Genomic DNA, 14,433 nt, shown 5'->3' with positions numbered 1-14,433 from the left:
AAACAATCATACGCTCACGCATTATACAGCGATCAAGAGCACTAACAGATGATCTGCACACTATTAATACATTAACATTTACAAGAAAACAAATATTACAAAAACAATATATCCAAAAACTAAACCTAAAACTTATATTAATATTAAAAGCTAACATATGCTTACACCACAGAGTTAAAGGCAGTGGGAGAGCGAAATCCACTCTCATTTGGGTATAGCGACAAGCAATGATAAATACATATATGAGTAGTAACCGTTAACTTCTCTTGTTGCAACTAGTTGTTTTTGGTTACTCAATGTGAATAGACCGGCAAGCTGTGCGCAATTAAGAAATAATTAAAAGAAGTTTTAATTGAACAATTTAAAACATAAAATAAAGTCTTTTATTTGTGCGATCCTCAGTGTGTATTTTTAACAATAATAAACAAAGACACATAAAAAGGTAATCTAGTGACAAGAACAAATAAATCATACGATTACGATAAGATCATGTAATTACTTACGACTACTTGATTTTCAATAAATATCATTTCCAGTAGTATTGCATCGAGTTTCATTCGCAATAATGCTAAATAATATTTATTTATGAACAAACAGGACGGAAAATGTAAAAGTGACTATAAACGTATATAGCTCAAGAAAAAAAACAGTAAGTGCATATGTATGCTACAACATAGTAGTAGTAGTAGTGTACATACATATATATTACATACACATATACAAGTAGTACACTGATTCATACATGACGTCAGTGTAACGGCAAGTGTCTCGGGCGATGTCCAATAGATTGATTGGAAAATTTTCTGTCTGTTTTCAACAATCATACAAGTAGAAGGTCTCCTAGAGAGGCTGCTACTAGTCTCCAGTTGTCTTTGCTGTCGATCATCTTTCTTATTATGTTCCCCCTTTGTGATGTCACCAAGTTCTTGGGTTAGACGGCAAATTATTCACAGTGAAATATTGTGTGCTCCGCGCTATCGACAAAGCAAGCTTCTGGGCCTTTTCCCATCCTGTGTAGCTAAGCCCGAGGAAACCTCTGCAGCCAGGTTGTGATGTCATTTAACAAGCTGGCCATCTCTCTCTCCATCCTCTCTCTCTGCCATCGCTCCAGTGTTTCCAGTGATTCCAGCACTGGTAATTGGTTTGTCTTATTGTGTATACGAGTAGATATGCTTCCATTGTCTACCCAATTGTTCGATTGGTATTACCCCTGCCATGGCACGAGCTGCTGCTCCTAAACTTTTAAGGTATCTGACCATGCCTCGCAGCCATATGCATAGTAGTACTTAGTAATACGACATTGTTGACCTCCATCAGGAGTTTCCGCCATGATTGTAGGGGTCCCCCAGTGTTTGCCATAAGACGGCTTAGGAATTGTGTCATCTCCGCTGCACGAGCTTGACTATATTAGTTGATATACTTGTATAATTACTATGCATCGAACCACGAGACAATCACGCATTGAGGCTCGCCATCACGCGTCCATCGCTAGCAAAGCCCTAAACCTGCAGGTCTGTAAAATGTTTTACGCTGCGGCATTAAGTTAAATGGTATGAGAAGCAGTCGGACGGCAGACAAAATCTGCTGATTTATATTATTGTCACGTTTGCGCTGAGATTCGTGATAATCGTGGCACGACGAGGACGACAACGCGAACGTGAACGTGAGCGAGGAGGACGATGAGGATGACGTTGATGAGGTCGGTGCATTGTTTTTGCTTACGCTGCAACGCACAACACTCTACACTCTACATTTGGGGCAATTAAAGTGTTGACCCAGGTCAGCTTTCTGCGCCGAAGGAACGCAAAAGGGGAGTGGGGGTGGGTGAGAAAGCGAAAACGCAGCTGTAAATGAGTAATGATGCAATTCAGCGAAATTCAATTCAATTTCACAGAATCTGTGTGCGTGAGTTAGAAGACTGCGTCGTGCCGAGCCGCGCCGCGCCGCGCTGCTCACTTGAACAGTGACGCTCATTAATTTATGACAGTCATTTTTAACGCTTTGCTAGGCACGCGAACTAGGCAGGCACCCCCAGCACCGTAACCGCCCTCCACCATCACCAAATCATTCAACCAAGCACTGCAAGTGACAGTTGATGGCCCCACTCCACACCCCGTCCGCCCGTCCGCCCGTCTGCCCGACTGCCCGTTAGCCCACTCATATTCTTTTGCTTGCAGCAGGAGCAAGTGCCATGCGTCAAATATTCAACGCCATTTTTCAATTGAATTGAATGAATTTTTGAATTGACTGCCTGAATGCTTGACAAACGGCATGACAAACAAACGCCGCACTTTTCCCAATGATTTGTGTGAGTGTGCGTGTCGGTTCTTTGTTGAGGTTGCCGGCCATTTCCACGGCCTCTCCCTTGTGTGTGTATCGTTTAAGAGCGTAGGCAGCTTTTACCAAAGGGGGAGCCAAAATATTGAAATTTTGATTAAATAATGCACGATGCATTTAAAAAATACCTTATGCATATGATTAATGAAAAAACTTTAACAAATCCAACTCAGATCCATTTTAAGGCGAAATAGTGCGTCATAATAATGAACGTGCCCCCTGCCTACGCCCTTGGTATCATTTGTGTGTGTGCCTGTGTGTGTGTGTGTGTGTGTGTGTGTGTGTGTGTGTGTGTGTGTGTGTGTGTGAGCTTAGTGGCCATATTTCATGCGCATTTGATGGTCTTGTCAACGTTTTTCTTTCTGACCAAATGCAAAGTTGGCAAATATGCACACACACACACACACACACACACACACACGCACATATATATGTACACACACACAATGAACTGAAAACACACACACATTAGACTTTAATTAACTGCAGCCTGCAACTCGTTTTTCCAATTCTTTGCACGCTTCTCCAACATCTCCCTCCCCCCGTGTGTGCCTAGCCAATAAAACATTCAAAATATTTCTGCTTGTTTGCCAGCCTTGGTGCCTGCCTGTGTGTGTGTGTGTTGTTTTACTTTGGTTTTCACGATTGGGGCCTTGAGTTTGGGGCGCCTACTTCTTGCTATGCTCGGGACTGGCTCGCCAGGGTGTCCTCACCTCGACTGCGCCAACACACTATTACTAATAAGTCTGACAGAGAATCCACAAAACATCGGACGGAGCTTTCAAGTCGCGCGAGCCCGACTCTTCTAAGCCCTGTACCCAACATTTTTCTCCACAACTCAAATAAACTTTGAAAAATGTAACAGGCAGACGCCAAAAAGTATATATATACTTGATCAGCATGACAAGATAAATCGATCTAGCCCCCTCTGCCGGTCTGCCCATCTGTATGAACAAATCAAATTTCCGAATACTTGCAGTGGATGTTATATATTCGAATGCCAAGTTTCATGATGATATGTCAATTTAAATAGAAGTTAAAACCAAAAATGGAATCGGTGTCCAATATCTGCCCCCAGTTGTTGTTGTTGCTGCTTTGACATAACTCTATACTGCAGACACGTTCACAGAGTATTTCAAAGTCGGCACAACCGATCTTAGGTTTTCCACTTCTTTTTATTTTCAAGTATAAAAGAAAGTTTTCGTTTGAAAAAAAAAAAATTTCAATAAACATCGCCCCAAAAATTGTATATATAGTACGAGTATATAGATTATTAGAATTCTATAATTACTGAATTCAGTTTATTGTTGATTTTATAATTTACAAACTATATTTTCGTGTTTTATTTTAATATTTGCAGACAATGAAGTTATTCTTTCAATACCTGTTGTTGATGGTGGTGTTCAGTAAAATACCCCATTTTTATGACCATCAGCATAGGCCCCTTACTGGAGCTTCAAAAGATTTGGCCACTACTGGCGACCATGATGAGAAAGAAAAAGATCCCAATGGCGACCATTATGAAAAAGGAAAAGAAAAAAATCTCAACATAGTGCCTCAGCATACCACAACCAAACCGCATGATGGAGCTTCAAAAGATTTGGCCACTACTGGCGACCATTATGAAAAAGGAAAAGATCCCAACATTCAGCCTACCACAACAAATCCGCCTAATGGGGGCTCAACAAATTTCTCAAGAGCTGTTGAACATGAGGAAAAAGCAAACGCCACGACCAACGTATCGAATTTAGAAACGGCTTTTATACCGTTAATAGTTATTTTAGCACTCGCTGTCCGTTTTATCTGCCTGCGAAAACATCCCTCCTGTTGTCCGTATGCACCTCTAGCCCAAAGACCACAACACGAAGAAATCGCACTAAATATCGTTTAAAATACTTACAAATAAAATAAATAAAATACATCATATTTCTGATTTTAAATTATTTAACTAAATATCTCATACACATGCAAAATGAAAAAAGAAGAAGCTTTTTGTGAGATTTTAAAGGTACCAATCGACCAGCTACTTATGAAAAAGAAAATGGCGCCTATTATTTCCTTACTTTTGTGCGTGACAGTCGAATTATTTAAAACCAATTAATAAAAGTTAATAATGGAAAATAAAAGCCCAAAGTATGTAGTTTCTACTGTATATAGTACTTTTATGTGTAGTCCAAGGCTTTGACTTATGTGTAATGTCCAATATATATGGTTGTTCGTAGAAAATTAACATACGTCCCCTGTGTTTTTTTTTTTTTTGGGTATAAAAAACGAACTGACACCTGCTGACAAAAAGTAAGTTCGACAGCTTGTACTTATGAATGTTGTTCTTCATCTCAAAAAATTTCGAAAAAATCGTATTTATTGCCGCAAAACTCGTGTTTTGGCATGCAGAAATTGTTGGCATTCGGGGCAGCAACAGATCCTCAGAAGACGCATTTAAGCAGTATACAAGTATATTGCAGAAAATTTAAGTAAAAATCGTAAATGAACATAATATTATGTTGATATCGGAAAAAGTATACGCCTACGCCAGTTATATTAAAAATCACATGCCAAGTTGTAATCGAACTCTAGAGAAATTTAATAAAAACACTCGAATTGGCATGCTTCTAACATGATGGAAATTTTGAGTCTTGATTGAAAACGGTACTGTCGAGCAAGCCCGACAGTGAAATACCCTATACCCAGACAAACTCCTGGCATTGAGTTATATGCGCGCAAAGCAGAAGCAAAAAAAAGAAGGCGAGCGTAGCTGAAGCTGCAGTTTGAGGGCGTAGTACTGGATTGAAATTGTTTCGCTAATAACTTTTCTTAGAATTAACCGATTTGGGTGAAATTAAAGTAAAGTAAATAATTGTATATTGATTGCCCCCAGAAGTAGGACCACAAGTTATAAGTTATCCAAGTCGTTGTCTGCCACCATTTAAAAGAAAGAGATTTCTGCATCTTCTGGTCGGGATCAAAATGTTTTGCGCCACCAACTGTACAAGAATATAATACATAAAATCTTACCCACATAAAATATAATACTATACTATAGTAGTTAGAGCAGAAAGACCACTTCGTGTGAGTCTGGACCACGGCTGGTTTCAAAAATTGTTGAACGCCCATGCGACAAAAATGTTTCCACTCTGGCAGAGCAGTGTCTGTGTGTGTCTTTATACCATATATATAATTTTGCCCATTTCGTATATAAAGTTCTTTCGCTTCGGTCCTGTTTGTTTGCTTGCAAAAGTTTTGCCCGGCAATTGCAAATTTGTAAGGCAATGCAAAGAATGCAGCTTGCACAGTGGTCAACAATGCGTTGGCAATGCCTCCACAATGAATGGGGCTTTATAATTGTATCAGCTCCATGATTAATTGGCTCTTTGCCTGCAAACTCATAGAATTTCAACCAGCACTTTTGCTATACTAACAAACTTTCAATAATGAAAACAGTTTTAAACGTATCAAACTGTTTTAATACGACCTAATCTAAGTCAATTTATTAATATTATAAAATACAAAAAAAAAATAAGTACATAGGTTTTTTTTTTTAAGTGCGTCAATTGCTTTTTATAGTATGTACATGAAATGTATAAGATTATATTAAAAACCCCATAAAGTAATACGTGTATATTCTTAATCAGCATGATAAGAAAAGTCGGTCTAGCTTTCTGTTTGTCAATCAACTATATCTTGAAGACTATAAGAGCTAGATACACGAAATTTGATTCCAAGATGCATTATATGCCTACGCAGAAAATGTGTATTTCAGAGTTTTTCTCCTTCCCCCACTGTCCCGTTATGTGATTTTCCATAACTCACTCTTGGAATTTTTCTATCAATTTGACAAATACTTCCAGTTAGTGATTCTGTATCAGTATGTCAAGTTTCATCTCGATAGGTCATTTTTAAAGGAAGTTATAGCCTTAAGTGTAATCTCTGTCCGCAGTTGTTGTTGTTGCTGCTTTGCCTCAACTCTGTACTGCGGACATACTTACACACAGACAGATAAAATCGATCAACAATTTTTAAATTTTATTATTACTACAGAGAATTTTAGAGTCAAGAAACCCGACATTAGCGTTTTCACTTATTTCTAGCCACTGTCACGGGCCAAGTTTCCTGCTGAAAGATTAGCAGAGCGCAACTTGCTTCCCAGCTATATATGTATGTACACAATATATGTATGTAAAGTACACGTACATATATATGTGTGTGTGTTTTCGTCTCCATTTCCTCGTCCATGTGAGTTTGTGTGTGTCTTGATGTTGATGCGCATGTTTGGGAACGCGGTAAACCAAATTATGTGCTTAGAAGTTGCCGCTGCGGTCGCCAAACGGCCACCTACAGCCCGAGCCAGAAACTGATTCCAACTACCTGCCCACTCCAACCCATCCACAAAAGTGTATTTGAGTTTCTGTTGCTGCCATTCCACAGATTCCGTGCCAAATAGAACTGTGCGTGTTCAGTTCTTAATCATACATATGTATGTATCTTTCCGCTCCAATCTGACTAAGTAGTTCAAATAATTTGTGATGATCTAAAAAATGCAAGTAACAATTATCTTAATAAAATCGTGTTTGTAAGATTGTAACAATATGACTTCGGGACAAATGCTATTCCGTAGCTGATCACCAGAAGCTGATTTTGTTTATTTTGCGATATAAGCATTATACTGGTTCCTCAGTTGAGGGTTGAATTTTTCATACCATCATCAATGAATCAGGCTAAAGGAAATTTTCCCATTAGGAATACATTGTATAAATAAAAAAAAACCATTGCTGCTTTAAACATAAAACTAATGAACTAGTTTAAGCCAAGCCGGCACAACTTCGACGTAAAGGAATAAAACTGCCCCAACCTCCGCCCCATCACAAGTAGCACTTTTGTAAGTTTGGTTGCTGCATTTGTTCTTGTTCTTTAGACAGGTGCTTATGTGGAAGTTTCTGTGGCAAGGTGATTAAAAACTTTGCATCTGAAATTCGACAACGATTGTTCTTTGAAGGAGCAGCAGCAGCTGATATTCCTTTCAGTCTCAATATTTACAATAATCATTCTACAGCAATGGGTTTCAGTGATACTTCAGGTACGAGAACAATTTTTAAAACACACTCTCGCAGCCGCTCTGTAGATATTAATGGAGACATCTATAACGACATTATCCGCGAGCTGGACGATGAATTGGAGTATCTGAGGCTGGAGGAAACTGAAGCGTGCGAGCGCAAGAGGGAGGATGCAGAACGCAAGCGGGAAAGAGAAATGCAAAACAGAGTTTTCCAATATCAGAAGGCTGCGGCCAAACGTAGGTTCGAGGCCGTATTGAGTGAACCACAACGAGTGCCCACCCCAGTGGATCCAATAAATGGACGACAGGAACTTATGGTAGCCTATCCGAAGCGCTCTACATCAGCTGTGGAGCGTCTCTACAAGGACTGGAAACCAGAGGGACCGTGGAATTTCCAAGATTTGGCTGTCTACCTATAAACGTTCGAGTAACTCGATCTATTAAGTAGAGCGGAGGCAGCATACACAGATGTACACAATTTTGTTACATTCATTCGTTTATTCCCGTCAACACTATGTCATCAACAACATAAAGCGAATAGTAAAATTATATCTTGTTGGACGTTAGCAAAAATAGCAAAAAAAAATTATATCAAATGCATTTTCCATTTTCATTCTCATTCATTCAGCGGTAAGGGCAGACGGGCTTTTCTGGGCCAAGGCGAAAGATCTGAGAGTACAAAATCAAGTTAATATACAACACGGTGCAGATGGTGATGTATATGGCCGAAAGATATCATTTCTTCTTGGCATCCTTCAGGCCGGCGCCGGCATTGAATTTAAAGAAAATAATGTCGCCATCTTCGACGGTATAGTTGCGTCCCTGTTGTCTATATTTGCCGGCAGCCTTAGCAGCTGCCTCGGAGCCCTCAGCCTTGAAGTCGTCAAAATGCATGACCTCGGCCATAATGAAACCCTTTTCGAAATCGGTGTGAATGCGACCAGCGGCCTGTGGAGCTTTGGTGCCCTTCTGCACGGTCCAGGCTTTGACTTCGTCGGGACCGGCAGTGAAGAAATATTCCAGTTGGAGCGCCTTGTAGCCAGTAATAATGATCTTATCGAGTTGGCTCTTGCATTTGGTCTCCTCCTCGTAAGCTTTGCGCTCCAAGGGATCCTTTTCGGCCAGCTCGTGCTCAAAGGCGCCAGAAAAGGGTATGAGTAGAGCGCCAGGATCGTTCTTATCGATCCACTCCTTAATTTTTGGCAACCACTTGTTCTTTTTGCGTATGAAGTCCTTGTCAGACAAATTTACGAGATAGATTACCGGTTTCGAGGTGAGGAACAAGTATTTGTTCAGAGCCTCGATCTGTGCAAAAGAGAAAGGCAGAGTTAAAGCGAAATGCATAGACATTTGCCTATCGCCCATCACTCACATCATGTGCGCTCCAGTCTGCGAAACGCAAATGCTTCTTCTGATCGACCAAAATATTTTTGATCTTTACCATAGCATCGTATTCTGGCTTCAGCTTTTTATCGCCGCCGCGCGCCACTACCTTTTCAAGTTTGTCTAAATTCTGATGTAACTTCTCCTCGTCTTTGAGGCGCAACTCCTCCGAAATGATCTCCAAATCACGCACTGGATCAACCTCACCCTCGACATGTGTTACGTCGGGATCCTCGAAGGCGCGACACAAATGGAATATCGCATCGCATGCATTGATGTGCGAGAGGAAGGCGTTGCCCAGGCCCTGACCTTCGGCGGCGCCCTTAACCAGACCAGCAATGTCGACCACATTAAGGTAGGCAGGCACTGAACTATAATGAACGAATAAACTATTTTAATATTTATGCTGGGAATACGGGATGTATAATGATAATTATGAAAAGCGCACAAATTGGATATAAGGTAAATTTTTAGATAAAGGCAAATTTTAATCACCTTAGTAGAATACCAATTAAATTTCAGTTAGATTGGCCCTCAGGAATAGCATATTCCTACTCCTAAATACCATTTCAATGTGTTTTGAAATAGCATCTACTTACAGATTCAATAAGCCTACTAATTAGCCTTTTTTGGCCACTCTTTCGCTAAGCTACTTGCTTAAGAACTTTTAAGCAGATCTTGTGTGTAATAAAATAAGTCTTAGCTGGGAATTTCCAGTTTTGAAGGACCTAACGAATGTAAGGATAGTTTCTAGAAAATACAACAGCATACTCTTGTTTTCGTGTGACTTTGAATTTAATATACAAAACATAAATATTCTTTTAAAGGACAAATTTATTTGGAATGTCTAGCTTCAATTATTAATACTTTAACTATTAATACCAAACTGCATTTGAATAATCTCAACAAAGCAACAAATAATCAAAATACATACAACTTGGTTGAGAATTTGAGCATATTTGAGGAGAATACTTTATATATTAATCATTATCTTAAACTACAAATACTAATTCTACCCAAAGTGCAGGATAGTCTTTAGTACATTTTAAAAGTGTTATTGACTTTGTTTTAGCTTTTATGTAGACGGACAGACATGCTGTTTATATGTGAAATACAACGCTTTCGTTATAATATACACGACTGCGGACAAAAGATGAAATAAACTTTTACAAAAAATGTTTTGCTCTTACCTGGCTGGCTTGTGGAAATCGACTAGGAAATCGAAACGCTCATCAGGCACGGGAACGCGACGTGTAGGTAGGGCAATAGGTTTGAAACGAGAAAGATATATGTAAAGCATGTTAGTTGATATTGCATTTTAGATACTCTTAACTATTACTACTACTACTGCTGGATGCTAACAAGCCCATTAAAAGGCGTGCACTGCCAGCTGCCTCTGCCACCACAGCTTGCGAAGCCTTGAGAAGCGAAGAGAGACGCTTCGGTATGCTCCGCTTGCGTCTGCGGCTCGGCTCAGAGCGACAATCATTGCAATTTTCTATAATTTTGTGCAATCATAAGACGAAATGCGCCGCAAGTCAGAACGTTCGCCATATGCTCCTTCAGTTCTTGTTGTTGTTGGAGCAGGAGCAGCAGCAGCAGCAGCCACCAACCAAAATGAAGTCGCTCAAATTAAGCGGCAATGCAATTTGCATATGAAATGGGCACAAAGGCGGAGGCTGCATTGAATGGCTGATCGGAACGGTCGATGAAGCTGATGGAGCTGTTGGAGCGACTCCAGCAGGCGGCAAATTGCGGACACGCCCTCTCCAAGGCAGCAGCCAACTCGCAGTTTATGTTGTTGTTGCTGCTGCTTTCCGTTTTTCAAAATAGTTTTAGAAGCGCTGAGAGGCAATGGAACGACGATTTTCCAGCAAGCAACAGCAAAAGCAACCACTGCAACAATAATAACTTTAAATAAAAAAAAAGAGAGTAATAATTTGAAATTAGAAGCGGCTGACGCTGAGGGCTACAGCACAAAATATTCAAATACAAAATTACAATGATTAAGAGTGCGCACAAAATTGCTGTCATGGCTCCGGCTGCAGCATAGTCTGCGGCACTGGTTGAGGCTCAAGCTCAGGAAGCTGCTGGAGGCGCGGCAATTACACACACACACACACATATATATATATATATATGTATATACACAAACGCTCACGATAATTGGTCAATACTTATTCTCATTGGGATCAATGGTGCAGAAGGGGAAGTTCTCAGCTGGGGCTGCACTCTTGGTCAACACATTGAAGAACGTTGACTTGCCCACATTGGGCACACCAACAATTCCGATGCGCAGATTTGTGCCAATGCGCCCGATTAGCGGTTTGCGCTCGGGCTCCTCATGCTTCTTAGGTGGCATCTTTGCTGGCTTTGCTTAAAGTTGGATGGCTGCAAATATACAATCATTACTAGATATATATCTAGATATAGAATGTCTTATTAGGCGGCGCTCTTGACTATTTTTGGTCATCAAAAATAGATGGTGCCCGACTGCACACATAACCTCAATGTTGGCACCTACAACTCACCTCACTGTGTGTTTGGCGTCTGTTGTCGCTGTCGTCGACTGCAAGGCAAGAGTTTGTTATATGGTTAAAATCAATAATGTTTATCAATTTGTGCAATATATTTACATCTGGAATTTGCCTTTATTTTGGTACGCGACGCCGGCGGCTGGCAAGGAAAACGCTGCTGATGTCGGCAGCTCGTTGAAAAGAGAGAGGGAAACAACAAACAGCTGGCTGTTTAGCACGCACACACACAGTGCTGCATTTTGGGCAAACAAGCGCCGCCTGCGGCTACAAAGCAAACCAGTCAGCTTTTTGTCAGCCATTCTATACTCTTGGTACGCATTGTAACGCATAGATGGCGCCAGTGTACCCTTGTAGACAGAAGGCGGCAGTGAAAGCGAGCATTTGAGGCACAGGCAGCAGCAGCAACAACAATAACAACAACAATAGGGTTCAATCAGGGAAGCCAGGATCATTATCATCCAACTGTCAAGGTCACGTTGCCGCCGCACGTACACGCAATTTGGCGGTTTAGTGAAAAGCCCGCAATAATCAATAATTTCACATAATTAGCACCGCCGCTTTCTGGCCAGTTTCGTTGGCCGGGCTCATTGGCTTTATTGCTGCTTGAAACGCAAGTCGAAGCCAACGTTAAGCTGCCCAGATTCCAGCCTCCATGTCCGTTCCTTCGATCGATTGATTGAACGATTGATTCCTGCCCGCTGCGTTTATGGCTCTAATTAAAAGCGCCGTTATGCGTGCGCGAAACGTGCGGTTATGCGGCTAAGACAAGGGCCAGCTAGAAAATTTGTTTATAATTTCACGCTCACTAGCCCACACAAACACATGCACACAGACACACACAGGCACACACACAGGCACGTATACTTTCATATGTATTTATCGTTTGTCTCTTTGCGGTCAGGCGCACGTTTAAAAGTCAATTTGTATTGCCTGTTTCGGAAACCGCAGAGCAATTTCAAGGACAAGCGACAACTGTTTAAATGCACTTGGGTCTTGCCACTTGACCTGAGAGCCTCGACCGGCTCTGCTGTTTCTTTTAAGCCATGAAAATATGTGCTCAAGACCGCAAAACGTTTTCTCACAAGTTTTTGTTTCGGGCCACTGAAAAAGATGGAAAAAAGGAAAAAGAAAAAAAGCTACAAAAAAATTACGAACACCTTCTGGGTTATCTCTTGTTATCCTAAAGCTGAACCTCGCATTTTTAAAATATCGTCAAAGAAGAATACAATTTTGGAGCATCGTTTATGGACAATCGATTGAAAACATAATCTTTGTTGTCTTCGAAGATTAACTCTAATTTCAGGCCGATGGTTTATTTGTTAAAGACTATTGATGTGTATACCTGATGAATAAAATTGCAATTTAAATCATGTGCTAGAATATGAATGAAGTGCAGGGCATTGCACTAAGAGTTCAAGCTTGCTGGTTGACTGAAGGACTTGGTTATAGACTAACACAAAATTGGTCCTACTATATGAGTGCTAGTCCTGGCATATCACAAACCAAATGGGGAATGTGCGAAATCTGCAAAGTAGAGTACAACCTTCCTCTTACTAAAATGATCTAAAAGTTTTGTTTTCAAATTTGTTGTATACTCAGACTTCTTACAAATTATTCAAAATCGTAGAGTCTACAGTATAGAGTCACATAATGCTCGCAAATGAAGTCTGAATACTGAGGTCCCACTTAGAGATTGTACGGAAATGTTTCACACTTGACTCTAGTTGGAGATTACAATTATGCGGGCTTGTAGAGCAATTATAGTTTTAGTTTGATATTTACACAAAAATTTTCAAATTCGGCCTTTGGTGATCTCCACAAGTGTCTGACTTCATTAAGACAGAGTGTATTTATCTGTAGGTCCTTAACAGTGAGGACAGCACGAAACTGTGCAGCTATTGAGGATCAACAATACAGCTAAGCTCGGCTGTCTTTCGCATGGTTTTAAATCACTTTTGAGTCAATCATTAATTAATATTAGGTTCAAGTACCAATTAATAATGTTACGGCAAAGTCATATAATTATCGCTCCTGATCTTGTTTACGTGAAGACTGTCACAAAGGTATTGTCAAAATACTTAAGCCGTAGCTGAATATTTCGGTGTCTAATCGCTAATTTCTTTATTGTAGAAAGGAGGTGTGAAGAGTGATAGACAAAATATTTCAAGTGCATATTACTTGTATTGTTGTTGTTGTTATTATGCAGCTGATAGCAATAAACGACGCTCCAATTTTCCATAATAACTGTGCAATATTAAAGGCGAGTAATTGTGGCAGCGCTTGTCAGGCAAATTACTTATAAATTATAAAAAGATAAACAAATTTGAAAAAGAACCAAATAACAAATAGCTCATAATACAAATAGTTCGAAATTTCAATTGATTTCGATGTCATTTCCAAAGACGAACACTTCTTTTTCTTTGAAGAACGCAGACTTAAAACGTACGCCTATGGCTCATCTACTCGTAGTATTTTATTTTGTTCCAACCCCACTTGATTTCTTTTTTCGAAAACTATAAAATATATAATACTTCGAAATTTCGCTCTGATCTGTGTGCTTCCTTTCCCGCACCTGCCCAGCAAATAGCTGCAAGTTCGTCGCCTAAGTCTTTTGTTTTTGGCAGCTGCACGAAAAACAAACACACACAAAATTTTCTTCAATTAGCCGACACGAATTGCTGCGCGGCAACAATTTAAATAATAATAACAACAACAACAAGGCATGCGCTCCAACATTATAATTAAAGGCAATAAAATATGAAAATTTGAATTGTTTGCCTCTTGTTATAATTTTGTTGCTGTTGTTTTATTTCTTTTAATTCGTGTTTTGCATTTCATAGCATTTTCATTAATTGGCGCAACAAGCTGGAAAAGCTGAAAGCCACAACCATATGTAAGCCAATTCAATGAAACTTCATGTTCATGCATTCACCTGCCCTCCATCCTCAGCCGCGCCCCCTCTTCCGCCCCCCGCTCCACTGCCACTCTTCCTCGCCGGCCACGCCCCACAAGCTAGCTGCGTAATACGCCCTGCACCACGCATGCATAAAATACACATAAATTTTCATAATTCAGATATGAAAATATGAAAATTTCGTATTTAATTAGAGGTTGGCTGCTCGC

At 40.2% G+C, this 14,433-nt stretch overlaps 1 protein-coding gene across 1 annotated transcript; it reads right to left on the bottom strand.

Annotated features, from left to right (window-relative positions):
* Positions 1 to 7,868: 7,868 nt before the first annotated feature.
* LOC115627814 (obg-like ATPase 1) lies at positions 7,869 to 11,492 on the bottom strand. The gene is made up of 6 exons (XM_030523645.1): positions 11,410 to 11,492; positions 11,305 to 11,342; positions 10,955 to 11,164; positions 9,964 to 10,024; positions 8,763 to 9,144; positions 7,869 to 8,695 (listed from the first exon to the last, which is right to left on the bottom strand). The coding sequence occupies exons 3-6, from the start codon at positions 11,133 to 11,135 to the stop codon at positions 8,126 to 8,128; spliced, it is 1,194 nt and encodes a 397-aa protein (XP_030379505.1). The 5' UTR covers positions 11,136 to 11,164; positions 11,305 to 11,342; positions 11,410 to 11,492; the 3' UTR covers positions 7,869 to 8,125.
* Positions 11,493 to 14,433: the final 2,941 nt, after the last annotated feature.

This window comes from Scaptodrosophila lebanonensis, unplaced genomic scaffold, assembly GCF_003285725.1.
Source record: "Scaptodrosophila lebanonensis strain 11010-0011.00,11010-0021.00 unplaced genomic scaffold, SlebRS2 tig00000098-arrow-pilon, whole genome shotgun sequence".
In the NCBI taxonomy this organism is placed as follows: domain Eukaryota; kingdom Metazoa; phylum Arthropoda; class Insecta; order Diptera; family Drosophilidae; genus Scaptodrosophila; species Scaptodrosophila lebanonensis.
The sequence above is the reverse complement of the archived record's forward strand: the minus strand, read 5'-3'. Positions and strand labels throughout refer to the sequence as shown.

Excerpts from the sequence above, each read along its gene's own strand:
- LOC115627814 (XM_030523645.1), bottom strand. The coding sequence starts at position 11,135 with ATGCCACCTAAGAAGCATGAGGAGCCCGAGCGCAAACCGCTAATCGGG. Across the intron at positions 9,145-9,963 it reads GATTTCCACAAGCCAGCCAG|TTCAGTGCCTGCCTACCTTA; the intron begins GTAAGAGCAAAA and ends CGTTCATTATAG. Across the intron at positions 8,696-8,762 it reads CAGACTGGAGCGCACATGAT|ATCGAGGCTCTGAACAAATA; the intron begins GTGAGTGATGGG and ends TCTTTTGCACAG.